This window comes from Dipteris shenzhenensis, chromosome 25, assembly GCF_047967505.1.
Source record: "Dipteris shenzhenensis isolate YYH24624 ecotype China chromosome 25, Dip_SZ_1.0, whole genome shotgun sequence".
NCBI lineage: Eukaryota > Viridiplantae > Streptophyta > Polypodiopsida > Gleicheniales > Dipteridaceae > Dipteris > Dipteris shenzhenensis.
Window position 1 is genome coordinate 5,950,971 of NC_141620.1, and position 27,674 is coordinate 5,978,644.

The 27,674-nt window shown below is 47.1% G+C and overlaps 1 protein-coding gene across 1 annotated transcript in view; it reads left to right on the forward strand.

Moving 5' to 3' along the window:
• LOC147885365 (DNA gyrase subunit B, chloroplastic/mitochondrial-like) overlaps window positions 1–27,674 on the forward strand; it is a 245,489-nt gene that overhangs the window by 133,769 nt on the left and 84,046 nt on the right. The window contains exon 11 of the mRNA XM_087396279.1: window positions 21,957–22,098. Within this exon, the coding sequence (XP_087252405.1) occupies window positions 21,957–22,098 (142 nt within the window). The remainder of the gene's footprint in view (window positions 1–21,956; window positions 22,099–27,674) is intronic.

Genomic DNA, 27,674 nt, shown 5'->3' on the forward strand with positions numbered 1-27,674 from the left:
GCTAGCATTGAGGCATGCATTTTGTACAATTTGCACATCTCAAGCATTTGGATTGAGCAGAGAGACAGAGAGAGAGAGAGAGAGAGAGAGAGAGAGAGATGATATGATATGATTGTATGAGACCCTTCAGGATCTACAGGACTGGTGGTCACTATTAACAAATAGTCCAATCTAGTTAAATAAAATATCCCGAACCATCTTTGTATTGAGTAATTGTTGAATTAGCTTGTGTGCTAGTCCAAGTATCTCGTTGCAATGTTCCAAGATTTCTTTTAAGTAGCTTTAGGCTGGCTGCTCCAACAGAATTTTTATGTTGCTTCTGCTGTGCTAGATCCTAGACCTAGTACCTTGTTGCGATGTTCTGAAGTCTCTTTCAAGTAGCTTCCTAGCTTTTTGGCTGGATGTTCCAGCAGATTTTCAAGATCTCTGTTGTCCGCATATCCTTCTCTGATGTGTGTGTAGGCTCTACATCTTAGGAGTACATGCTGTTCATTCTCTACCTCCCCTGTGGGGCAGAGTTTGCAGGTTCTCTACCTTGAGATCATGTGAAGTAGTTCTGAGTTTGCAGATTAGATGCCTTTAAAATGTTGATATGTCTTCCCTAAGGTATTGCTGCATTCCATGACTTCCATTGAATTAATTTCCTATTTATAAAACTGCATTTTTGTCCCTGGGTTTTGCCAGAGGTTTTGTAGTATTTTCTGCGTCACAATCTCCCTTATTTCACATGCATCTTCTGGTTTATCAGTGTGGCTGTTATGCCCCATGTTTCCATCCACCTCATTCCCTCCCTATGCCAGCCCATGACCTCTGTAGCTTCCATCGCCTTATATGGTATATCTCTGCTGGTGTCGATCTCCTCAACTTGGTTGAGGTAAGCCACGAAATGACACAATGCTTCCCCCTCTAGAGGTATCATACCCGTGTCAGCCAGTAGGAACCCTGAACTCCCCTATCAGGAAACGTTTATGTTCCCAGTATGTTCTAGAGAGCCGGTGCCCAAGCGCGGAATCTGTAGAGGATTACTATCTGCACAAGGATGGTGTACATAAAATTTCTCATTTCCCAATTCCATAGATGCGCCTTCCCGCATTTTGTTTTTGAACCTATATAGAGCTTGCAAACCCCCTAGAAGCCTTCTCTCCATGCATGCTTTCCATTTGTAGCTGTCCGTGAAATCTAGTCCTAAATATTACATGATATGATATGAGAAAGAAAGAAAGAAAAGAAAGATGTATTACCGCCTTCGGGAGGCCTCGTGGGCCTATGAGACTAACAATTACAAAGATAACTGTGGGCTGAAGTAGAGGGCTCACTAAGACCCTTTGCTGACTATTATGCTAAAACCAAACCCAAAATACAAGGGTCAAAACTAGTCTCAATCTCAGAGTCAAAATAGCTAACTCGGTGCTCGGGGTGGCTCTCCCATGAGCTGCGAAAATGTCTTGTATTTGTGTCTACCGATTTGTCTCTCTCTGCGGTGGGGGCATGGTCTCCATGATCTTTGTATCCGCTAGGCCATGTTGATAGTGACACTCTGATCAGGCGATCCCCCCGAATATAGCTATGATGGTGAACCTCCATCGTGCGTGCCCTGGTCCGTCTCTGCATCATGTGTAGCTTCTGCGTCTTTGGCTGCGTCTCTCCTCATCGTCATTTCATCCCACTGACCCACTCAGCCCTCATATCATCTATCTCCTCCTCCTCTACTTCGCTATGTCCAGGGGCAGCAGACTCAAATGTGTAAAAATCTATGACATGTCATCGTTGGGTAGATCTATCTCAGTCTCATGTGTCGCTATCTCCTCCTGCTCTCTGAGTTGGTGCAACAAGGTCTCTATATGCCATTGCATCTCCACTAGATAGAGACCAACACAAATCTAATCCTGGAAGTGAATTAGCTAGGAGAGAGGTCTAGGCTCGTATCTGTCGTGAGGCAATGATATTGTCCTCAGATCTCATAATAAACAAGGCAAATACAGAGGAAGTGCTCCTCTATTTCCACCTCCTTCAATGTGCATAGTCTACAGATCGGTTGCTCTCTGGGTGTACCTGTGGTCCTCCCTGCCTCAATCCTTAGTTAATGGGACGAGACCCGCATCTGTCCAATGGTAATCCTTAGAGTGTGTGAGACTCGTATGTCCTCCAAGTGCTGTGGTTTGATAATCATCCATCCACCGATACTCTCAGGAATTGATCTCAGTAAAATCAGATCTTGGTGGGAAAACGCCTGATCCCCCCCCCCCCCAAAAAAAAGTCAGTGACATGTAAAGCTAGGTAGGTCCAACCGTACCACATGTGCTTTTTTGACAGCTTTCTTTGAGTGAGAACGTATCTCAAGGATTGGTGATCCATCTGGACATAAAAATCAGCATCTAAGAGGTAATGCTTCCAAGTAGAAAGAGCATGTATGACAGATGCCATCTCTTTATCATATATCCCAAAATTCATCTCAGCATCGGTGAGCACTCTGCTCTCATACGCAACCGCTCTACCGTCCTACATAAGAACTCCTCCTATGCTGTTCCCAGAGGCATCACACTGGACAACGAAGGGCTTGTGTAAGTCTGGCAAGATTATAACAGGATCGGAGCATAGTTTCTCCTTAAGCTCTTCGAAAGCTGCAATTTCCCTAGTACCCCATCTGAAAGACACTCCTTTCTTCTGTAGGGCATGGAGAGGTGATGCTATATCAGCAAAATAGGATTAACGGCTTGTAGTATGAGCATAAGCCAAGAAAGCTCCGTACTTCATGGATGTTCTTCAATGGTGGCCAATTTCGTATGGCCTCCACTTTGGCAGGATCCATCTTGACTCCATCCTTAGATATTATGTGCCCCAAAAAGTGGATTTTGTGCATGAAAATTCACTCTTATTGGCATCCATAAGCAACTTATGTTTTCTGAGCTCTGCAAAAACAATTGCCAAGTGCTGTTTGTGTTCAGCCTCGTTCTTAGAGAACATGATGATGTCATCAAAGAACGTCCCGATAAAAGCTCTGTGCTGTCTGAAGATTCTATCCATCATCTGATTGAGGTGGTAGGTGCATTAATCAACCCAAATGGCATCACGAGAAATTCCTACAAGCCAAATGTTGTCCTGAAAGCTGTCTTGTGCACATTCTCAGGTCGTGTCTTGATCCGATGGTAGCCACTCTTCAAATCTATGCGGCTGAATATTGCAAACCCCTCTAACCTATCCAAGATATCGTCAATCCTGGGTATCGCGAATATGTTCTTAATGTATCTTAGTTAGAGCTATATAAATCTATGCACATCCTCCACGAGCCATCCTTCTTTTGCACAAGCAAGATTGGGGAACAATATGGTGAGGAACTGGGCTCAATTAATCCCTTCTCCAAGAGATCCTTTACTTGATTCATTATCTCCTCCTGGTGGGCTTTCCTGGTGGGCTGCACTAACCCTATTAGGAGGCCTGTTTGGCAGGCTGCTACCTGGAATTACATCTATGGAATGGGCGTTTTGGGGGTAATTCCTGTGGTAGGGAGTCATAAAAACATTCACGAAACTGAAAAAGGAAATCTGTCCTCTCTTTATCCAGCTTAGAAAAATTAGAATTTTCTTCTGCTTGTTGTTTTTAATTCCAAAAACCAAGTACACAGAAAGATGCTTTTTCATTACATTTGAAATGGCTGAAGACGATACAATTGGAATGGATTCTCCTTCAATTTAGCATCCAAAACATGAGTCTTCCCTTGGTGAGTCGAAGTTAGAGTTCTGTTTCTGGCATCCAAAAGTGCTCCCTTCCTGTGATGCCAAGGTATTCCAAGCACAACATCACACCCATTCAGCAGCATAATGTAGATCTCCTCAGTGTCCACGTAGCTCTGAATGTGCATACGGAGTGTCTCAATGATTGGTGTAACTGACTCACTATGGGCAAGCCATAGCCGCGTCACAAATTGGTCCCACCTCTTATGTCCTTATGCCCAATTTGCCAGCCAGCTCTGGCACTATAAAATTGGCTCTCGCTCCTGGATCAAAGAAGAATAGAGCAGTCTGGTCATGGATTTTATCCCACGCTCTGCATAACTCCATGGCATCCACATTCTGTATAGCTCCAATGACATCTGGCATAAGAGCAGCAGTAGGTTTGGGCTTCTCACCCTGCTGGTCATCCCTCTTTTCTCCTTTGTTCTCACTCTGATCCCAATGAGGGAAACTTTCTCTTTCTGTCTGCATTCATGTGCTCGATGTCCACCATAAGTGCATTGCCCTTGAGGAATGTGGCTGCCTTCCTAACCTTTGATGACTCCGTGAAGTTCCCACCGGCATAGGCAGCATCAAATTGTTGCACAAAAGTCACTGCTTTCAGCCTGCCCCATTGAATGTCTCAAATTTTACAGCAGCCCCACCCTCTTTGTAGTCTTTCAATTTGCCCTTGGGTGCAATGTTATCATACACCGGTGGCTGCAAATAAGGTGGTGGCATCATCTGGCCCAAACTCTGTGCATTAGTGCGAACTCCCATAGCTGGATTCACCATACCAGGTCCAATTCCCTGCATCTGTGGCATATTCATGGAACCACTCATCATTCCTGGCATCCCCATCTGCATTCCGGGCTGCATCCCTATGTTTGCATACATCACGTTGGCATTTGCAGCCAGTATACCCCCATCATTTGTTGCTGGAAATTTTGCATTCTTGGCTGAAAACTGCCCAAGTATGTACTAGGCGTACTGAGTGCTTCTGTGGGCTGTCCCACCATTGCTTGAAAAACTGATCCTCCACCAAAACATCCTGGATGCATCATGGGCTGAAGGAGGACTTGCTGTCCTTGATTGACTGAATGAAAATTACTGCAGTACCCGCTATAGGGGTGACCGTGGGCATCTCTGGTGGCTGTCCATTGAAAGATACATGCTTGTGAGTCTTCTTATGCTTCTTCTGCTTCTTCTGAACTGTCTTTTTGCTTCGAGAAGGGGCAATATTAGTAGGAGTTTGCATAATCTCCATGAAATTCTGTTGCAATTGTGACCGGGCTCCCATCGCACTTTGCGTTCGCAACTGAAAAAGGCATTGGGATCAAGCTCCTCTGCCTCATCTACCTTATCATGTGTCCTGAGTGGCATGTGCAGGAGAAACAAGCTGTTCCCCAGTGTCCTGTTCCTCATCAACCCCGTTCATGCTATGCTCCTCCTCAAAACTCTCTGACACCCTGTCTTCCTCTTGCTCTGAAATAGTCAATGGGTATGACATGGTGGTAGTATCTGTGGTTGTACTTCACCCAACTAGGGCTCACCTTTGTAGGAAGATGGTGACTGTCTCGGCAATGGAACCACTGAAACCGGCCTTTAGCTTACTAAAGGGAAGTAAACTGTAACTGTCGTAGCATTCATTCCTTTTACAGCCACATTGCATCATTCCCAATCACTTCTATTAGTTAATTGCCACTGAAAAACACTTAGAAATAAATTGAGAATAACTGGATGAAGGCTAGAATGCCCCTGCCCAATGATACATCACACGAGACACCCACTGGCCCCAAATGCCTTGGCGCCCCTTTCGGTATTTATTCAATTCTTATGAAAATGAAAAATGCTTTACAACAAGGACTCACCCTTGTATTGATGATTCATGTAGTTTCTCTGTCAAGCTAGACCTTGGGCTTCAGGGCATCAAGCTCAAGTACAGCACTGGATCCCATCTGTCAGGGAAAAAATAAGGCATTCCTCAGAAACTGAAACCAACTGTGAGTGACAAGGCATCCATACACTTCCCAAAATGTTCAAGCAGCCTCAAGGCATCCTAATGCAATACACTGCCCCTCTGGCACTCTCCGAGGCACACCCTCTGTAACTGAGTGTCTGCTTAAGCTTGTAAGGTCCAGAGGAAGCTCCAAACAACAAATGCACCGCAAGGAACTTGAAAATTGGGAATGGAAAACAAAGGGGAAGCCAGAATGATTGTACTTGTTGTCCGTGGAAGAGGGGCAAGCTCCGCTCTCGCACCTGCCACCTTTCCTCTGTCCAGGCCCCAAACAGGGTGCAAGTGACTTCCAACCACGGGTAGAGAAGAGAGAGAAAGAAGTTAGAGAAATGAAGAAACTGGAAGCTGAGAAGAGAGAGTACGGTGAGGCTCAGGGGTGTGGGGGATCAAATGCACAAGCCAAGCCATCCTGCCAGGGATGAGTCCCACTAAATGCTAGCAACCGGATCCAAACATCAATCAACCAGTAGTAGCCTACGAATGGCTGTTTGTACAATCCGTATGGATTCCGTACGCAATAAATGCAGGTCCGTATGGCGATTTCCATGATTAAGATACCTCGGGGTTCACGCAAAAGTCCGTACAGCCATCAAAGCGCCTCGGAATGTGGGCACCATAGTCTTACGGCTCCGTACGGCGCTTCGAGAAAAGAGCCTCGTAAAAAACGTGCCTAGCCACAAAAAACGTCACATTTTCCTTCCAAAGTTCAAACCTTGGAGAAGGATGGTAGGTGGGATGCATGTGAAGTTGCCACATGGCACCTCATTAATGCTCTAGCCCACACTACCAATGACACTTGAATCCCCTTGGGCCCAACTTTTGGACCCCTCTGAGAATGCCTTAATTTTACCCTTGGTCCTAGTGGGGGCACCTAGAATGTGCCCCTCGTGGCTTCTACGAAATCGACACTTCCTCTAGGCCAATCCCAACGGTCAAACTTGTCTCGGGTTTTGTCCACGGGCGTAGCTACACATGATTTTTCAAGTTTGTATGGCAGTCAAAGTGCCTTGGAATGTGGGGGCCATAGTCGTACGGGTTCGTACGACACCTCGGGAAAAGAGCCTCGTAAAAAACGTGCCACCCACAAAAAGATTCACTTTTTCCTTCCAAAGTTCAAGCCTTGGAGAAGGATGGTAGGTGGGATGCATGTGAGCTTGTCACATGGCACCTCATTAATGCTCTAACCCACTCTACCAATGACACACTTGAGTCCCCTTGGGCCCAACTTTGGAACCCCTCTGAGAATGCCTTAGTTTTACCCTTGGTCCTAGTGGGTGCACCTAGAATGTGCCCCTAGGGACTTCTATGAAATCGACACTTCCTCTAGGTAAATCCCAACGGCTAAGCTCGTCTTGGGTTTTGTCCACGGACGTAGCTACACATGACTTTTCACGACCCCGTGACAATAGCTTTTCTAGTTTTTCCAATAGCTTCTTATATTGAATTGTATCGAATGCTTTCTTTAAATCCACAAAGAAGTAGTAGACAACTTCTTTGTTATGCTTGGCTCCCTCTGTTGCAGCCCTTATGGCGACCAATTGATCTACATTTGAGTGTTTGGGACAAAACAATGCTTGGGATGGTGCCTTGACTCCCTGTTCCTCCGTCCATTTACTGATATTTTACTCAAGGATAGTGCCATATACTTTTGCCATTAGGTTGCTTGATAATTCTTTGCCATCTTGCGATCTCCCCCCTTGTGGATAGGTACAACTCTCGGCCCTTATGTGCTGGAGCCTTCCCATTAGCTACCTTTTTCAGGACTTTACCCATGTCTTTTATAGACAATGCCATTTGCTGCCTTGACAGTATAGTCTTGGTTGACTTTCTGTTCCCCATATATTTCGTAAAGGCTTTTGACGAACCCTATCCTGTCTTCTCATTGTGCTTTCCTCTTCAGGTCCGCTATGCAATTTCTGAAAAAAGCTTTTTGGGATTTTGTTTCAGCTCCTCAAAGCTCTCAATTTGTTTGCTCTTGAGAAATATCCTCTTTTTGTTTCTTACCACCTGTTTATGTGCTTGTGATTGATTCTCTTTCTAGGCTGTCTGCTGTTTTCCAGGCTCTATTTGCATCTTTACAATCCTGGTCACACCATTGATTACATGGCATTCGTGCACTTCTCCCCTTGCTTTTAGTGAAGCACTTTTGCGCAGTTGACAGCAGCATATCTGTCATGTATTTTTTCATATTTGTTCATGTAGAAGGCATCTGATCATATGGCATTGCTGTCTCTATTTCTCTTTCATAACTATGAGCCTTCTGGTAGTCTATTCTTAACCTGGGAGGTGTGGTAAATTTCTGTTTTTTCAAAGCATTACTCGTCCCCATTAAGCCTAGGGGCATCGCCCTGTAGTCAGACTTACGGCACTCCTCCTCAATCTCGATATTCAGTCACGTGCCTTTCATGCGAGTTCATGATCACATAATCAACTACACTCGATCCTTGTGTGGTCTTGTATGTGTATCCTCTGGTGTTTTGAAAATACGATGTGCCATTGCATTTCCCAGGCATCTTTTGATGTCCTTTTCGAGCCTCTTCCTTTTCTAATTGTCTCAAGATCCTTGAGCTTCTGGGATATTGGTCCCTGATAAGGTCCTCGTCAATCTATATGGAGTGTCCCTTAAGGTGGCACTTTGAGGCAGAATTGAGTGTCCCAAAACTTTAGAAGTATGCGCCTTGGCTTTTCTCCTTTCATGCCTACCCGAAAGGATTCCTGCCATTTAGTGGCTGATATGTGCGTTGGTTTTTGAAAAATGTGGGTGAGTACTTTCTTCATGTCCTCATCTTCATTCTCTTCTACTCCCACAATCCAGATATTAAGTGCTTTTTCCTTCTGTTCTTGCTGCTCTTTCATTGTAAAAGCTGTCGGATCCATTTGCTCTTGACAATATCATCAGTAGTGTTGACGATATCATGTTTTTGTGACCCTTAGTGGAGTTTGCATTCAATCGATCTCTCTGCACAATTTGCCCGACATATGCTGTTCCAGCTGCTATTTAGTTCGGCATAGCCTCCATTTTCTTCTCCATTTCAAACAGTTTTTGGTTGATCTCACACATTTTATCTTTCATCTGCTTTGCCTCTTGGATCATTATTGTATTTTCATTCTGCAATTGTAGCATTGCCTCATATATTTGCTTCTTTGATGATCTGTAAAATTAGTATTGGTTGAGAGAGAGAGAGAGAGAGAGAGAGAGAGAGAGAGAGGTCCTCGGAAGGCCTCAAGGACCTATGGGACAAAGTACATCAAGAGAAGAAACTCATACAGTCCTCTGTGGGCTGAAGCAAAGGGCACACTAGAGCCCTTGCTGAGTGCTATGATAAGCTAAAGAGCTCAATAGTTCGAACTCAAAACTCAAAAAGCTGAAAGCTGAAACTCCGTATCTGATTTTTATGCCCTGGTGGCTCTCCGGTGAGCTGCAAAGGTGTCCTGGATCTGCATCTATGGAGCTATCTCTCACTGTGGCCTGGGGAAGGACATGTCCTTGATCTTTGTATCTGATGGGCTATGTCGAGTGATGCCTCATCTTTGACAGTCTCCTCTGAGGAGAGCTGAGATAGACCGAACCTCGATCCTGTGTTTTTTGGTCACTGTCTGTGTCGGGTGTGTCCTCTGCGTCTCTGGCTCGAGAGCATTGCGTCTTCTATAAACGTTAATCCGTACTGCTGCCCTCAATCAGCTAGCTCCACCTCCTCTTGTCATAGAACTGACTCAAATGCTGTGACATGTCATTGTAGTCTGTCTACTCCAACTTCGCGTGGCACGTTCACCTTCTGTGCAAAGATACAAGTCCAGGTGTCACGGAGTCTGAGAACCAAAATAATACTGGAAATCCTGTCCATCGACTCTGCCTCCTACCATGAGAGTACAAATCTGAGCAAAGGTGAGGTGAGCGGCTGGTGGGGCGAGATCTCCATGAGTAAGTCTCCTCCGAAAAGCTGCCATCATCCTGGATCGTTTGGAGATGAAGCGACGAGTACGTCCCCTATGTAACAAGATCCTGCGGCGTCTACAAACCATCTCATATGTACATCCACAGGGTGGAGGCATGTGTCCTGTGTGAGCTTTGACCTCCTCATGCTCCTCCTGGTCTCTGTCCTCTGGTATAGCGTGTGCCTGAGCTCTATCAGGCTGGGCTCTATCACGCTCCGGTCTGTGCTGATGGTCTCTGAGGTAGTCTCGTCGAAGCATAGTGGCCTCCCTGACATAAAGAGCTAGGCAATGCTGATCCTCGTAGTCCATCACTCGTGAGAGAGGTCCAAAGCCATCCGTGAAGAGACAGTGGAATCTACCTCTGAGCTCATAATATAGCGGGCATCTGCAAATGAAGTGCTCCTCTGACTCCACCTCTCCCATGGTGCAACAATGGCAGATCCTGGTCTCTCGGCCCGGTCGCCGTCCATCCTCCATGCGTCGCATCCTACCAGCCTCTATCTCGAGCTGATGCGAAGAGACTCTAAGCTGGCCAAGGGCAATCCTCAGTGAGTGGGACATGTGGATACCTGTATAGCCTGGTGGAATGACAAATCCATCCTCTGAGATCCGAACGAAGTGGTCACGATATGTGGCCATCTTCGTCGGATTATGACGGACAGCCCATTGAGCTTGTTAGAGAGTACACTTATTTGGGGGCAGTTTTCAGGGGACCGGTTTTCACCATGACATATGCAGCACGAGATAGGATTAGTAAAGGGTATGCTTCGTTGGCTCATCTTGAGCGTCAGTGTTTTTAGTCCCACTTTCAGCATCCCGATACGAAATCCTTGCTTTTTGATACATTGGTGAGACCAGCTGCGATGTATGCAGCTCCTTTCTGGGCAGGAGACCTCGGCGCTGCAGATTGGAGACGAGTAGAGAGGTTACAGATCATCATGTTCTCTCGGCTCATTAGGGCCAAGGCTACAGTTCCGCACGAGATCATGGTAGCAGAGTTTGGAGCTACTCCCCTTGCATTGGATGCAGCGTTTCAGTCGGTCATGTATTTGCATAGGGTTAGGGAGTTTGGAGACTCAGCACAGCAGGCAGAGCTCGGTTGCCATGGTTAGCACTTGCATCTTCTATGGAGTTGGCACGATCTGGGGCCCGATACTGCTGGTACTTCAGACTCACTAGGTGGCTCACATCTCTTGGACTAGACATGGATAGACTGCCTCCCTTCCGATACAGCATAGATGCCCCTCATCTCGAGTTGACTCGCCACGAGCTTAGCCAGGTCACGAGAGCAGACTTGCTGCAGCTTCATACGTATCGCACTTGGATTTATCCCACGCAGCTGTCCCGGCAAAACCTGTGGAGTGCCTCAATATGTGCCTGGAGGCCCTGAGCAATAGAGGAAATGAGAACCACATCATCCGCATACAGGAGGATAGGAATGGAGGATCCTGAGAGAGTAGAGCCCACACCGCCTGTCATCTGTATAAACATCTCTAGCTCATCAATATATAATCCAAAGAGAGTAGGAGAGAGCGGGCAACCTTGCTTCATCCCAATCGTGCTGCATACCTCCTCTGAGAGCCCCTCACGTGTCCGAACCCGACCAGTGACCCGCTCATACAAAGCCATGATAGCCCACTGTATCTCTCCACTGAAGCCCATTTGGCGAATCCTCTGAAACAATCTGAATCGCGGAACTGTGTCAAATGCCTTCTTGAAGTCCACGAAGCAACAATAAAGCCGTTGCCTTCGTGAGAGAGAAGAAGAAGAAGAAGAAGAATATATTATCGTCCTCTGAAGACCAAAACCGGCCTATGGGACCTGAGCAATACAATATCACAAGTACATGAAAGCTCCTCCCGAAGATGGGAGGGTGGAAAGAGAAACCACCTTCTAGGATTCAGGTGGATTCCTATGCTTGAAGAGCTTATACACAAATGTTCCTAAAGCTGAAGGTGACCCTTTATGCAGCAAATCAGCCAGTTTGTTATGTCCCTCAAGGAGGTGATTGAACTCTTCCCTAATGTTTGCATAGTGAGGGCATATCATTACCATGTGTTCTTCTGTTTCAACCATACCTTGATCACATAGTTGGCATATTCTACTCTCCCTTGGCATCTTTTTCCATCCCCCTGTTTCTATTTGCAGCTGGTGTGATCGGGTGCGAAGTGAGGCTAAAGCCCTCCGTTTATGCACTGCTATAGGTGTACATATGTACTTCTGCGTTGTTGTCTCCCTTCCTGTATAAATTGACCAATATTCGGGGTTGATATATGTGCGATAGTACTCAAATTTATCTTTGTTTTCTGCTGTTTGCCATTTCCTGTGTAGTGCATTCAGCAGGTCATAATGAAAAGCCTCTTCATCAATCTCCTCTGAAGAGTAGTTTAAATACTCTTCTACTTCCCACTTCTTGAACCATTTTTTTAGGTCCTGTGCCCATCCGGATGTCAAAATCTTGCCCTTGTTTGTCTTTTGAAGCTTCTGAGAGAGAGAGAGAGAGAGAGAGATGTCTTAACGTGTCCAGAAGACCAAAAGTAACTCATACAAGCTGCTATGGGCTAAAGCAAAAGGGCTCACTAAGGCCCTTGCTGAAAGCTAAAGTGCCTATGGGACAAAGTGCAAGAAATGTGGACTGGTACAAGCCCAATGCAGTGGGTTGGAGCAAAGAGCGTGTTGAGTACTAATCTATGCCGCTCCATTGAGCTCGGTGGATCTAGCAAAATCACAATCAATCAAATACAAACTGAATCAAATCCATCTTGGAGCTTGGACTCAAAAACCGAAGCACAGCACAGTGGTGGCTCTCTGGTGAGCTGCGAAGATATCTCGGATCTGCGTCTGTCGGGTTGTCTCACGTGGTGGCGGGGGACGTGGTCTTCTAGATCTCTAAACTCTTTGGGGTATGTCCAGAGTGACCCCGCGTCCCCCCCTGAGGAAAGCTATGACAGGTCGGACCTTGTAATCATCCTTGGCACTAGAATCACTCTCTCTTGTCCCCATATTGGCAGCCGGGGGCATTGAGGACGTGCCGGGAATAGTAACAGCCCCCCCCCCCCCCCCCCCCGGTTTCTGTTCTTGCAAGTTTATGTGGGGGCTTGCTTATGCGTGGCCTGTGTGCTGGGGGTGGAATTGGCGAGTAGAGTAGGTAGGTAAGGCGAGGATAGGCGGGGGGGCTAGGGGCTAGGCGGTGGATAAGGTGAGGGGAGAGGTGCTAGACGAGAGGCTAGGATCTAGGGGGCTAGGCGAGCCTAGGGGCTAGGGGCTAGGTGAGGAGCTATGCGGAAGGGCTAGGAGAGCAAGCTAGGGGAGCTAGGCGACAACAATGCGGGTAGAACGACGAGCTAGCATGGCGGAGGGCGAGCAGGCCACAACATGGCAGAGAGGCTAGAGAGAGGGAGAGAGAGAGAGAGAGAGAGAGAGTTAATTGCAACTGCATATCAATCTATCCAGTATGAGGAACAAATTGAAAAACAAGTCAGTATTGGCAATGGGACTTAGAATAGAATTAGAAACTAAAGCCTGGTATAGTGATGGCTCTCTAGTGGGTGAAGATGTCTGGTATCTGTGTCTATCGAGCTGTCTCACGCTTCAGTGGGGGATGCGGTCTCCTGGCTCTCTGGACTCTTTGAGCTATGTCCAGAGTGACCCCTCATCTCTGTCGGTCCCCCCTGAGGAAAGCGCATGTGGTCTCTGGGCCCCTCTCTCGGTGGTACTATGCTCATCCAGACTGCGTTGCTGTGCCCGGTCATTCTCTATATCCTGTGGTGGCCTGGCCATCCCCTGCTGTTCTCTGATTTGTCGCCGAAGATGTCTCCTTGTGCCGACGCAGAAATAGATCAGTCGTGGTCATGGAAATGGATCAGTCGTGACAAAGGGCCGAAACCACTCCCCTTTCGGTAGAGACAGTGGTAGCGCCCTCGCATCTTGTAGTAGGCCAGGCAAACACAAAGAAAATGCTCCTCTATCTCAACCACCCCTAGCGTACATAGTGTGCAGACCCGTTGCTCTCTGGGTATATCTGCTGCTCTCCCTACCTCGATCCTCAGCTGCTTGGACGAAACCTGCATCTGACCAATGGCAATCCTCAATGCATGGGAGACTCCTCTGTCCTCGAGATACTGGGTTTTGATGATGAATCCCTCCTTTGATACTCTTAGGATGTGGTCGCAATAAAATTGGGTCTTCGTGGGGAGCTCCTGGTCCTCCTCCCAAGTCCGGGATGCATGAAGCTGGAGGAGGTCTAACCATATGATACGATTGATCTCATCTCGTGGGATCGACTCAGGAGGCGCATCCATGCTGTATTGAAAGGAGGGAAGCTTGTCCATCTGGATACCATGCCTGGCAAACCAAGTGGATATGCATGCATACCATGTGTCTGCCCCGCTCTCTGCTAGTCGTCTGGATGACTCTAGGGCCAACCTCGGAAGTCTCCAGTGGGGTAAGTCCCAGACTCTGTGGATGAAAGTCACCGTCTGAAAGATGGCATCAACTTGGAGAGGTGTCATGGCGAACTCTGCGTGTACTATCTCATGTGGGACTGAGGGCTTACATCAGATCATCTTGGACCCCATCATCACCTGTAGCCGCTCGAAGCCCCTCCAGTCTATCCTCGGAAGATCGCATCCCTAGAACGGTATTGCATACATGGCAGTCAGTCACACCAGTGTGTGAAAAAGCCAGCCCTTTGTCAATGGATCTTGGAAGTGCACTTGGAAGCACTGTCGCTCTAGTCTAGCCAAAGCACTACGCCCTTGTGTGAGCCGTGCTTGGGCTGCATGGGTCATCGTGAAGATGGGTCCTGTGAAGATGTCTATGACTGCACTATCTCCACTGGATCACCGATCCACAATAGGTGAAACTAAGTTGACGAATCACTGCTCGTGAGGTATTGAAGATCATAACCTTAGTTTTCCCAAGGTTGACCGTCAGGTCTCTCTCTCTGCAAAACACCTATGATGCCTCTAGGTCTCTCTGCATCCCCTTCACCGAAGAGGATATAAGGACTATTTCATCAGCATATAGCAATATGTGTATGAGGAGATCACCTAGTAATGAACCCTCGCCCCCTAGGCGATCTATGAAAGATGTGATTTCAATGATGTAGAGTCCAAAGAGAGTCAGTGAGAGAGGGCATCCTTGCTTCACCCCATGGTGCTCGCAACCCAATCCGATAGACTGTCAGGAGCACGGACCCTACCTCTGACTGATTCATGTAGGCTCATCACACCCCAGATCAGCGTCTCTGGAATTTGCATCTCCTCTAGTCTCCTGATCATGTGGGATCGTGGGACATTGTTGAAAGCCTTACGAAAGTCTACGAAACATGTGTAGACTTTCTGATGTCTGAACCTCGCCTCCTCAATGACAGCCCTCAGAGTGAAAATGTGGTCTAGAGTACAGTGTTGCCTCCTGAATCCTGCCTGCCCTAGTGCCCGCTGCCCCCGTGCCTCTGTATGACTGCTGATATCCCTCTCTAGTACGATCCATAGATCTTGGCCAATGTGTGGCCAATCATGAAGGTGTGATAGTTCCTGGTGTCCATGAGGTCTCTTGCTTTGTGTACCGGTACGATAGTGGTGGTGCTTCATGCTGGTGGGAAGCTGTGACACAAACTGCAAGGTTAAACATATGTGCAAGAATCAGTGCTAGAACTTTCTGCCCATGTGCGAAGTGTTTTGTCTGAAGGCCCTCGTGATTCTGTGCTTTTCGGTGGTGGAGCCGGCGAAGTGCAGCTTGCACATTCTGCGTAGGGAATAGATGATAGGTAGTGGGCTCGGGCATAGTGGACATGTCTGGCAGTGTCTGCCTCAGGACATCATAAAAGGAGCATGCATAAGTGTTACACTCCCGGATTAGTGATGGGGATGGGTGGCTTCCCCTCTGAAAGAAGTCCCCATTTAGTGGTCGGGTCTCCCCCGCAAAATGATCTGATGATCTCATCCATCTTGTGTGTGAGGAAGGCTCGTCTCTTGCGACGTGTCAACTGGTGAAAGATCCTGTGTGCCTCATGTGACGTCAATTGACCCAAGTCTCGCTCCCCTGTGAGGTGGGCTCACATCTCTCTGCACTCATCATCAAACCAGGGGTTTTGAGGCATCTTCCCATCTTGTACCCGTGAAGATCTTGTCGTGGGAAAGGATCTGGTGGCAGCATCTTGTATCATTGTGACAAGGGTGGTTGAAGCATGGGCGAGGTCTAAATCACCCTCCAATAGGTTCAGAAGCTCTTTGGCTAAGTGACACACATACACTGGATCAAGGGCACGGTCAAAGTGGATCTGGGTATGGGCTGCAGTAGGAACTTTCCCTGTGACTGGCATAGTAGCAAGAACACTGAAGGCCAGATATGAGTGGTTTGCTCCTAGTGGGGGGGGGGGTATAGTGAGGTCGTGTATCCGTGAGACAAAGGCCAATGGGCCCAATAGGTTGTCCACTGTGCTAGTCCCGCCTCCATGTGGGAAGCATGTGAATCCCCCAGATGATGGCCATCTCTAAAGGCCATTGTAGATGATGAGGTCATGGACAGCTCCCTGCTCAAGCAGGTGTCGCCCGTATGCTGTCACATGTGAAGTATCTACAGAAAGTCTCCGAATCCCAAGCTCTGCTGCATTTAACTCTCATGTGGGGGTCTTTGACATATAATGGTCTTGTTGGTATCTCCGTCTTCCCTACCCTCCAAGCTGCCTCACATGTAAGGTTGATTCCCATCTTGGCAAATAGGGATCGAGCATCTGCCATTGGGGTATCTTCAACTGTGAAACCTCTAACTAGGACATTCATTGCTTTACCGGCCCGTCTTTTCTCTTCCTCTAGTGTCTCAGAAATGAGCTCTTTTTTGGGAGCTGCTGATCCCTTTTTAACAACTTCTATCCATTCAAGCATCACTTCTTTCCCCTTGTTGACCTGTTGTGCGAACTCAGCATGCTTACCATTCATGGTAGTCTACATGGCCTCCATTGTTTTCTTAAGAGCTGCATTTTCTGCTTTGAGCTCATCAATAACTTTTTTGGCCTCCATCTGATGTTATTTGCTTGCCCTTCATTTGTTGTAGTTCAGTCCCCAATGTGTGTACTTGGTCTTGAAGCTTGGTCTGCATCAGAGCTGACAGGCTGGTCTGTGTTTGCACGTACAAGCAGAGATGCGTAGTAGACCCAGGGGGTTGTGTCGAGGGAGAGAGAGAGGTAAGTCGATGTTGAGGGTGTCGGGGCTAAGAGTGTGTTGGTCGAGGGCTGCTCCTAGCAGATGAGGGGACTCCAGGGCTGTCGCCTAGCCCATACCAGCTCCATGGTGGAGCTGTATGGGAGGGCTTGTGTACCCTGGCGTGATCCTTGACGTGAGCGTATGGGAGGGATCGTTTGCCCTGGCGTGAGCTTGTGGTCTGGCGTGAGCCTGTGACCTATGGTGGAGGTTGGTGGAGGTCCTGTGGCTTGTGGTGATCCCGTGGCGCGTGGTAGCGATGGGTGAGTTGAAGGTGGACCTAGCCCCGAGGGCTTGGGACTGAAGGGCTGCAGGGCAGGCAGGGGTGCCTGAAGGGCTGGCGGGGGTGGCTGGAAAGGCAGACAGCAACCAATGACAGACCTATGATGAACGACTGTCAGCAACGGACGGAGGGCTGAGCGTCAACGACAGATGGAGCGATGGGCTGAGCATCAACGACGGACGGAGGGTTGAATGTGAATGACGACGGAGGGTTGGACGATAGTTGGAGGGAGAGTGTGAACGACAAATGGATGGAGAGAGAGAGAGAGAGAGAGAGAGAGAGAGAGAGAGAGAGAGAGAGAGAAGAGAGAGAGAGAGAGAGAGAGAGTCTATTAACGTCCACGGGAGATCAAGAGGTCTATGGGACAACATGAAAGCCATCTAGTACATCAGCTCAGGGAGGGCGCAGGGCAGCTCCCAAGGAGTGCAGAAGCAGCTCCATTTATTTAGAGAGTACCTATATTGTAGCCTAGATAAAACATATATAGTTGGCCTTACATTACTTTAAGACTGAGAGCCTTTTGGTTTAGATTTAAACTCTCTAATGAGTGCTATCCTGTCCCGGTAGACTGCCCATTTACCATCCTTCCTGGCAGACCGAACCTTTGCTAATTCCTTTGCCTTATCCTTCAGTTGAGCCTTGGTGAGTTCCTCGGCTATCCATATCTTCGTCCCTTTCAGCTTGTGAGATTGTCGCAGAACTTTTATACGTATGTCTCGTGAGTTGAACGTAATGATAGCATGGCCATTACATTGACGGATGTGAACTACTCGAGCTTCACCGTCATCATCTGGGTTGTCAGGATTGTCATCGGCATCTGTAGTCCAGTCAATAGTAGGCATGGCTGTTTGACATGTGCTAAGGTATAAAAGATTCATCTTCTTTAGACCATCCATCTGAAAGCCCCCAAAGCATTATCCTTTCTAGCTGCATGTTCTTTAATCTCTTCTTGAATATCAACTTTGTTGACCTTTGCATCAAACTCCACAGTCACTTCTTGCTTTGCTTTCTGCATTTCAGTATGAACTAGATTCTTGACTGCAGAGACTAGTTGGGGGGTAGGGGGGGAAGCATTGCATGACTTTATAACCTCATCAATGACTTCCTTCTTACCGGGTCCTTCCAAGACTTGAATTCTAGCTATGGCATCCGTTAGCTGCATCCTCAGCTCTCTCACTTGATCCTGTAGGAAGTAAATTTGTTCATGATATCCAATAATTGGTCGGTCAAAAAGCCCACCTCGTTCATATATATGTGCATACGGGGAAGGCGTCCTGGCTGCCACTGTGGAGTATCTGGCTTTGTTACTGGAGGCTGCTGGAGTGGAAGGGGTTTTTGAAGAGGAGGAAGGTAGGATGGGCCATGCTTTGCTGGCCAAATCTCCTGTTACCCCCTGGCTGAGCTAACCCCCTAGTTGGGTTGGCAGCCCAGCTAGGAGAGGCTACGGGAGTGGGGGCGGAGAGGCTACGGGAAAGGGGGCGGAGAGGCTACGGGAGGGGGGACAGAGAGGCTACGGGAAAGGGGGCGGAGAGGCTACAGGAGGGGGGGCGGAGAGGCTACGGGAAAGGGGGCGGAGAGGCTACGACAGGGGGGGAGCGGAGAGGCTATGAGGGGGGGAGCAGAGAGACTACGGGAGGGGGGGTGGAGTAGTTGGCAAGGGGAGGGCTGAGTCGGTAGAGAGGGAGCGGAAGGGGAGAGTTGAGTCGACAGAGAGGGGGGAGAGAGAGAGAGAGAGAGAGAGAGAGAGAGAGAGAGAGTGGAAAGGGGGGGATGGAGGAAGGGGAGGGTTGGGTCTAGAGAGAGAGAGAGAGAGAGAGAGAGAGAGAGAGAGAGAGAGAGAAAGTTTATTAATGTCCACTGGAGACCTAATAAAGGTCTATGGGACAAAAGAGACCTGCTTATACATCAGTACAGAGAGGGCCATAGGCAACCTCCCTGGGAGTATCATCAGATTCCTCCAAAAAACAAAACACATAGAACCTAAAAACATAGAACATAAAACATAAAAAGAACTAGGTGCTAGGCTATGGGGTGGCCATTACATCAGTTTAAGACTGAGGGTCTTTAGGTTTTGTCTTAAATTCTCTAATCACTGCAAGACCGTCACGATAGACTGCCCATTTTCTTGCTTCCCTGGCTGCCCGAACCTTAGCAAGCTCGGTAGCTTTGTTCTTCAATTGGGTTCTTGTAAGCTCCTTAGCAATCCATATCTTTTTCCCCTTCAGCTTATAGGGTTGTTGTAGAATCCTCTTCCTGAGTGTCTTCGAGTCGAAGGTGATGACAACGTGTCCATTCCTGGGCGATAAATAAACTGGGAAGACTCCTCTTCATCATCATTCTTGCCATCAGTTGGGCTTGCTGACCAATCAATGGCCGGGACTACTACCTTGATTCTTTTGATTGCCTCATCAAAAGTGTCATTCTCGTGCTGCCAATCGGACATTCCCCCTATTCGAATCTTCATAGCATTCTCTTTCCGAAGGTGATGTTCTTGGATCTTTGCTTGGATGTCAACCTTGGGTTCAGCTGTCACTTTCACCTGGATGAGCTCTCTAAGCGTGGAAATCAGCTATGATGTTGGGGGCTCAGCTTTACATGTCTATACGGCTGCTGCAATAATCTCCTGCTTCCATGGGCCTTCCAAAGCTGCAATACGAGCTAGGGCTTGGGTGAGCTGGGACCTCAGGTCTCGCACTTCTTGCTGGAGATGGTAAATCTGCTCTTGCGGCTTGGTTGGCATTGGGGGAGGTTGAATCTTATACGTGGAGTACATCCTATTGAAGGGAGCAGGGGTTGTGGCTGCCATGGCGGAGTAAAGCTTGGGGGGATGAGGGGAGGATGGGCTGGCCATATCGACTATCCCCCCTTTTTGGCTGGGCTAACCCCTTGGTTGGGCCTGGGGTACAGCCCAGCCAAGAGTGGGGAGAGGAAGAAGAAGAGTCTCGACGACGACCTGAGCGACTTGAGCGGCGAGAAAGTGACGACGGAGGGGCCTGAAGCGGCGGCTTGAAGCGACGACAACTTGAAGGTTGAGCGACGACAGAGGGGCCTGAAGCGGTGGGCTGAGCGACGACAGGCACAGAGAGAGAGAGAGAGAGAGAGAGAGAGAGAGAGAGAGAGAGAGAGAAAGAAAGAAAGAAAGTGTATTATTGTCCACTAAAGGCCAAAATGGGCCCATGGGACATCAAGAACTCTGCGTACAAGATAGCACAAAATCAACGTGCCACAAAGAAGAGGCATCGTCGAATATCATCTAAGTGCTACGCAATACAATGCAAGTGAAAGTACATAATGTCAAATCCGAGCCTAAATACAAAGTAAGCTAGATGCAAGGAAACCGCCCCTGGGTGCAAAATGGGGGGATGAGTACAATATGTCAATGCAAAGATACAAGTCCATGTATCACGGAGTCTGAGAACCAAAATAATACTGGAAATCCTGTCCATCGACTCTGCCTCCTGCTATGAGAGTACAAATCTGAGAGAGAGAGAGAGAGAGAGAGAGAGAGAGAGATGTGTTAACGTTTGCAAGAGGCATCGCTAGCCTATGAGACAAAGTACAAGACCAAAAGTAACTCATACAAGCCGCTATGGGCTGAAGAAAAGGGCTAGCTAAGGCCCTTGCTCAAAGCTAAAGTGCAAAATAGCAGAATAGCAAAATAGAATCAGGTGCTGAGAGCTAACACACCTAGTACACACCCAGGCTCCATATATCGAGATACCCTGGTGGCCCGCTGATGGGATGCGAGGAGGTCTCGTCTGTGTGTTTGACGAGCTATCTCTCGATGCAGCCGAGGGCGTGGTCTCCTCGATCTCTGTAACGGATGGGTTATTTCAAGGGGGATGCCTCGTCTATGGCGGTGTCCCTTGAGGAGGGCTGAAATAGACAAGACCTCGATCATGCGTGCTCTGGTCACTCTTCGTGACGCATGTGGAGTGTGTACCTCTCGTCTCTAGCAGGCCACGAGACTCTCACTGCTAATCCATGATGCTCTCATCTCATCAAGCTCCTGTCCCTCAGGCTCCCTAGTAGTTGACTCAGATGCATAGAAGTTTGTAGCATGTGTTTGTGGTCGGTCGATCTTGGTGACCTGTGGCATCGCCTCCTGCTGCTCTTTGGTTTGTCGCATCAATATATCTTTGTGTCGTCGCATCGCAATCAAATAGAGCCCAACACAAACCTGGTCGGGAAAATGGATCAGCCAAGAAAGCAGACCAAAGCCATGCCCCTCCTGAAAGAGGCAATGATATTGCCCTCGGATCTCATAGCAGACTTGGCATACACATAGAAAGTGCTCCTCTGTCTCAACCTCCTATGGGTATGCTTGCAGAATCCTCAACTGATGTGGCGAGACTTGCAACTGCCTGATGGTGATCCTCAGTGCATGTGACACTCTCCTATCCTCGAGGTACTGAGGTTTGATGACGAGACCATACTCCACGACCCTCAAGAAGTGGTCATGGTAGAACTGGATCTTGGTAGGGAACTCCTCTCCCCCCCAAGTCCTGGATGTATGGAGCTGGAGGAGGTTCAACCGTATGATACAGTTGACCTCATCTCATGGGAGCATCTCGGGTGTACGAAATGGGACAGATTCTAGTGCAGCTATTGCATGTATGAAAACGGTGATTTTTTGATTATTTCTAGAGCCAATGGCTAGGAAATAATGTGGTAAAGTGGCTTCAAAATCTTGGCAGAGGTTATTGACTTTGATTTAGAAAACTTCCTTTCCTGAATTCAGTAGATGAGCTTTTCTGTTCATATTTAAGGCATTAGTAATGCATTTCTTGCCATTGTTTAACCAGGTGTGCAGATGCATACACAGACACACTTTTGGGCTATGCAAATAGTATACGCACAAGTGATGGGGGAACTCATCTAGATGGAGCAAAAGTGGCCATTACTCGCACTCTCAATAACTTAGGGAGGCGAACAAAGGCTATAAAGGTTAGTTTGTTCTACATTGAATATTTGAGATGTATATGGTCAAGTGGTCTATGCTTTTATACTTCCTCTTTTTGTGGGAGGTTTAATATTTACTGGGATTTTTGGAATGCTGATATGATTGAAACAATCTAATGTAGTGGGTCACGCAGCAATGGCATTATATTGAATTGTAGCGTTTCTTCTTCTCTTCAATTTTCTTCATTTGTCCATCAACAAGATGACTCTCCAGCCAACTCCCATTCTTCCTCTTCGGCCTTAGTGGGAGAGCATTGTCAACATTGCACTATGCGAATGATCCCCTCTTTGACTCCCTTTCCCTAGCTTTCCTTGCTTTTGCTGTGGTGCCATATCTTTAATACAATGTTTCTGGGGTGGGATGCATGGTTGTGGCATTGTAATATGATACAGCTCATTAGAGTTGTAATATATGGCATAGAACTCTTTGTGGCATTGTAAATATGATAGAACTCATTGCTGTCATAAATTTGGCCACTTTACCACTCTACAAATGTGAGCTACAGGCAAAGGTCACACGGAAGAAGGCAAATCATGGCAGGGTACATGATGTGGACTTACCTGCAGATAGATGATAGGTGGTGGGGTTTTAAAAAGATAGGAAGAGTAGTCAACCAACTTTTGGGTAGTGCAGCACTTTCCAGTAGCTGGAGATGGTCTCCCTTGTGTGGCATAGTGGAGAGGACTGCTGGGCAACGTTAGGAAGACTTGCTGTGAGCTACAAAGAACTGAATTAGGAAGAATCGTTTGTAGAAAAGCCCATCTTCCAGGCCCTTATGGCCTGATGAAGTTAGAAAACGGAACATACACAGGTGCATGTCATCGGCCTTCAGGTTCTCCAAAGGGCGGTAATTCCGAAATAATGTTGAGCAAATAATTTAATTACAGCCACTTAGAAAATTCAAGACAGCAAACAAATAAACTTCCAACACACAATCCAAGAGCTAGAATGCCCTTGGTCCGCATGAGACACCAGATTGGCCCCAAACTCGTTGGTGCCACTCGTGGTATTTCTTTAGTTATATTCAGTGAGATCAAATTACAGCAAAGCCTCGACTTTGCACAACACCTGAGAGATAAATCAACTGAATACTCAAGCAGGCTTACCGTGACTGGCAAATGCATGAAAACCCAATGCAAATTCCATGGCCATCTTGGCAAAAACGTGTGGGCAATCTTTGGCAACAACCAAAATGCCTAGCATCTGGCAACCTCTGGCTCAACCAATCCCTGTTGAACCAGTCCAGCTAGGCAGAAATGAAGAAGAACACAAGCTTGGCAGGCGAAATCATCAGCAGCACCCCTGGAGAGGAAAAACACAGTAAAACGATTTCTTCTTGGCACCCCTCTGTCTCCTGGCAGCCAAATCTTGTTAGGCGAATCAAACTAGAAGATTTCTAGCACCTTGGCAACCTCAAACAGAGAATTCACCCACTTTTGGAGGCTCCAAACTGCTTAGACAGATACGAATTCTGCAAACAACCTGTTTGAGAACCCTGGAAGAAACCTGGAGGTGGGGAAATTGATAAGCAGCAAATCTGACCGACCTGGAAGGCCTCTAGCAGTGGCGATGCAACAGATCCAATTGTTTGGCAACAAGTCGAGCTGCCTTGGAGCCCCAAACAGCCCTTGAAAGATATGAAACTGGTGGTGCCTGGCCTAGAAGTCTTCCAGAAGAAGTGCGAATGAATATTGGGGGCTATGGAAGGCACAGACAGCAGGTATGCAGCAAAAACGAACTGATCTGGAGGGTCTTGGCACAAAATTGAAATTCTTTTTTGAGCTTCTGGCAGCCTTGGTAGCCCACACACTGCCCTGGTAGTTGAAAATCAGTAAGGCGATGTGATAGAATACCCTTGGAGCACTCTCCCACCCTGTGACTTGCCTCTCCTTGTTTTTCTGTGGTCGAGAAACATGCCTCAAAGCAAATATCGCATGTTCTGCTTGCTTTCCCAGCCAGCTAGCCAAACGTGGCTCCTGGAGCTATTTTTAGCGAAAGGGATTTTTACCCCTCTTTAATCCACTTGCCCCTTGCCCTTGGCCCTAGGAATTAATGCACTAGGTTAGCCTTTTTACCACTTTAGGGCTTGGTCTGTCACAGGTAAATTCTAATAATTAGAATCACGCCCCCGTGACAGTGCAAGCCAAATGGTCTAATCCAATGGGGTGAAATTATGGTTTGGAATAGCTTCACTGCTCTTTGCAAAATTGTTTGTTCTGTGATCATTCTTGAGGTTAGTTGATAGTGTTGGTTAACTAGAGGTGTGTAGTACATTTCCAATCTAAAAAATGACTGAGTACAAGTTGAATGTGTATACTATGATCTCGTGATTATCATGTACTCTGATAGCGTGGCCATGTTTGTCCTTGAACTAGGGGTAAATACTGCTTCTAGCGGGACTGAGCATCTGCAACATAGCACAAAGAAAGCTGGTTGTAGACTTTTGATTGGCCATCTGACTATGGATGAAAATTGCTAGAGAAGCTAAGCTTTGTACCAAAGTTGTCGAATAGGGCTCTCCAAAACTGACTGGTGAATTCAGAATCCTTGTCTGATACAATGATATGCGGCATACCACACATCGATACCACCATCTGAGGAAAGATGAGCTGTCCTGTGCGTTGATGGCATGGTATAAGCATGACAAATTTGCTAAACCTATCCCCAATGAACATGCATTTAGTGTTCCTAGTACCAATGGCTGGTGGAAGGTCTATAACAAAATCAATGCTAATTTGCTCAATAGGCTGATCCGGAACCTCAAAAGGCTGATGTAATTCTAGGAGACCTATCCCCAATGAACATGCATTTAGTGTTCCTAGTACCAATGGCTGGTGGAAGGTCTATAACAAAATCAATGCTAATTTGCTCAATAGGCTGATCCGGAACCTCAAAAGGCTGATGTAATTCTAGGAGCTTTCCATGAGATACCTTCATTTGCTGGCAAATCTGGCAATGAGACAAATACTAATAGACATCACTGTGTAAATGTGGCCAGAATTGCGCTCAATCTTCTCGAGGATACTTGCAACCCCTCCATGTCCCACCCGCTATGGAGTCTTGCATATCATGGAGGGTGGTAGCACAGAATGGGGACAACACACAAAGGCATCCTTTGAAAAACAACTGCCCGTCATGTATAGCATAGTCGTCGGGCTGTACCAATGCACCTGAAAATTTGGATTGGTATGGTGGACCCAGGCTTATTCTGTCGTACTGTTGAAAAGTCTAGCTCCATCGAGTTTGGCGGTCTGACCATTGAGCGGTTGGCATGGTCTAAAGCCACCGCAAGGCTTGATGATCTGTGCGAACAGTGAGATCGCGTACGTATAAAAAATGTTTCCATGTTGATAAGGCATGGATGACTGCACATAGCTCCTTGTCATAAACTGAGTACCTGATCTCAGTGGGAACCATTGCAACCTCGATGCTGCGTTCCACCTAGTCTCCCATGAAAGCGGTGATGAGAGTCAACTTGGCTCGTTGAGCAGCTTTGGTGGCTTTGGTGGAGATGATGTCCTCGGAATTGAATCTGCAAGGATGATGACTTTCTCCTCACTAGTGTATCAAACAACCATCCCTTTGTCTGGGTTCCTTGGAGTGTGCTTGGAAGCACTGTCGCTCTAGTCGGGCATGAGCTCCCTTGTCATGACAAGAGAAATGATTATTTAGTTAATTAATAGTCATTAGAACTTTATTATTGTTAGGCGCCAATTTGATGGTGCGGTTATATGTTTGTATTTATGATCGATCAAGCGGTGTAAATAGTACCGCCAAAACTATGTAACATTGGCCAATGATTATTAATAAAGATGTGCACACACGTGTCTAGGTCCTAGGGGCAATAGGAAAGGGAAAGGGTGCATTAGAGTGCATTGAATGGTAGGTGCATGGGTCATAGGCTAAGGGTAGGTGTAAATGGGAAGATGGAACTTGAGTGATCTCAAGGGACATTAATGAAAGGGTATCACCCTTTCATTGTGAATCTCACGTAGCATTCTTTCTACCACATTGCATTCATCCGTCATCTCTCTCCCACCTTGCATGTAGGTCGAAAAAGAAACAAGTACTCTCACGAGGGCGCTCTTCCCCATTGGAGGGCCAATCGGCATTCAAATTCTGCATGCATTGCACACATTTGCATTTTCAAAAAGTGTAGATCTTCACATTTGGTATCAGAGCGGCGACGATCCACGAGCAGGACGAGAAGAGGGCGACAGTTGTGAACGACGGAAGTCGCAAGAGAGGTTGGCGGAAAAGGATCACGATCGACCGATCTCGAGGTTCTGAGACAAGGGATTTTTTCTGAAAAATTTTGGCCTTCAACGGCGAACGGTGAACGGGGTGTTCTGTTTTGCCCCCCCCCCCCTGTGAATGGACCCTTAAACCGTGAGAAAAAGGGATTCCCGTTCTACCCAACCGGAAGTCGGATCGGAATAAGATTTTAAGGGAGTGATCCACCCATCAAGTAACCCCTATAATGGTATCTAGAGCTCCAATCCGCTCAAAACAAGTAGCCCAAACGGAGCGTACCAGTTTACAGCAGAAATACAAGAAGAAAAGCTTCAAAGAGAAGGGAAAGGAGGTCATTTTAAGTGTCTTCTCAACACAAACAAAGCGGGAGTCGGATAAGTACCACCACCTCTACAACACTTGAAGTTTGCTGTAAAATAAACCTTCTTTTTTGAAATTACAGCAAGACATTTTCTCTCTTGTATTAATAAAAGGAAAGAATGGAAGGGGAAGGGACATATAACAATGAACTTATTCCTTTTCCTCCATTACCCCAAGGAGAGAGAGAAAGAACACCTTCACCCCCTCTTGAAGAGGATGGATTAGGTGAGAGTTATACACATCTTGAGTATGATAACCCACAAATAGATTTACAGCAGTCTCTCCTTCAAGAACCTACTGATAGGGAGTTCTCCTTTCGTAATGAAAGAAGAAATGAGACCAGCCAAGAACAAGGTGATGAGTTCACGCCTTTAACTCAAAACCCAATACACATGGATTCTAATCCAAGTGCAAGAGGAAGAGAGGAGACTCCTGTTGATAAGCTGGTTTTCCAGCTTAGCAATATGATTGAGCAGTCCATTATGACAAGATTAGGGACTAAGAGGACTTTAAACTTCGGGGATGAAGAGTTGAGTAACCCTTCTAAGAGGTCCAAATTCCAACCGCGAGAGAGAATTGAGTTCCCCAAATATGATGGGGCAAGGGAGGCTGACAAAATCCTCAATTGGATTCGTCATTTTGAGCTATACTTTGCCCATCAAGACAAGACCGAGCAAGAGAAGCTTGCTCTTGCCACATTGCATCTGCAGAAGGATGCTCTAATGTGGTGGTCCTTGTCACAAACAGGAAAAGAGCCTATTCATGAATGGGCTAAATTTGTGGAGCAACTAAAAACCACTTTCATGCCACCGAGGCATGAAGAGAACCTAACCTTTCGTTGGGAGAGGTTTAGGCAGTTCGATAATGAGAGTAATGCAGATTTTACAGCCAGATTTTGGAAACTCTCTCTAGAGTTACCCGAAAAGAGTGAGGAAGATAGGAGAAA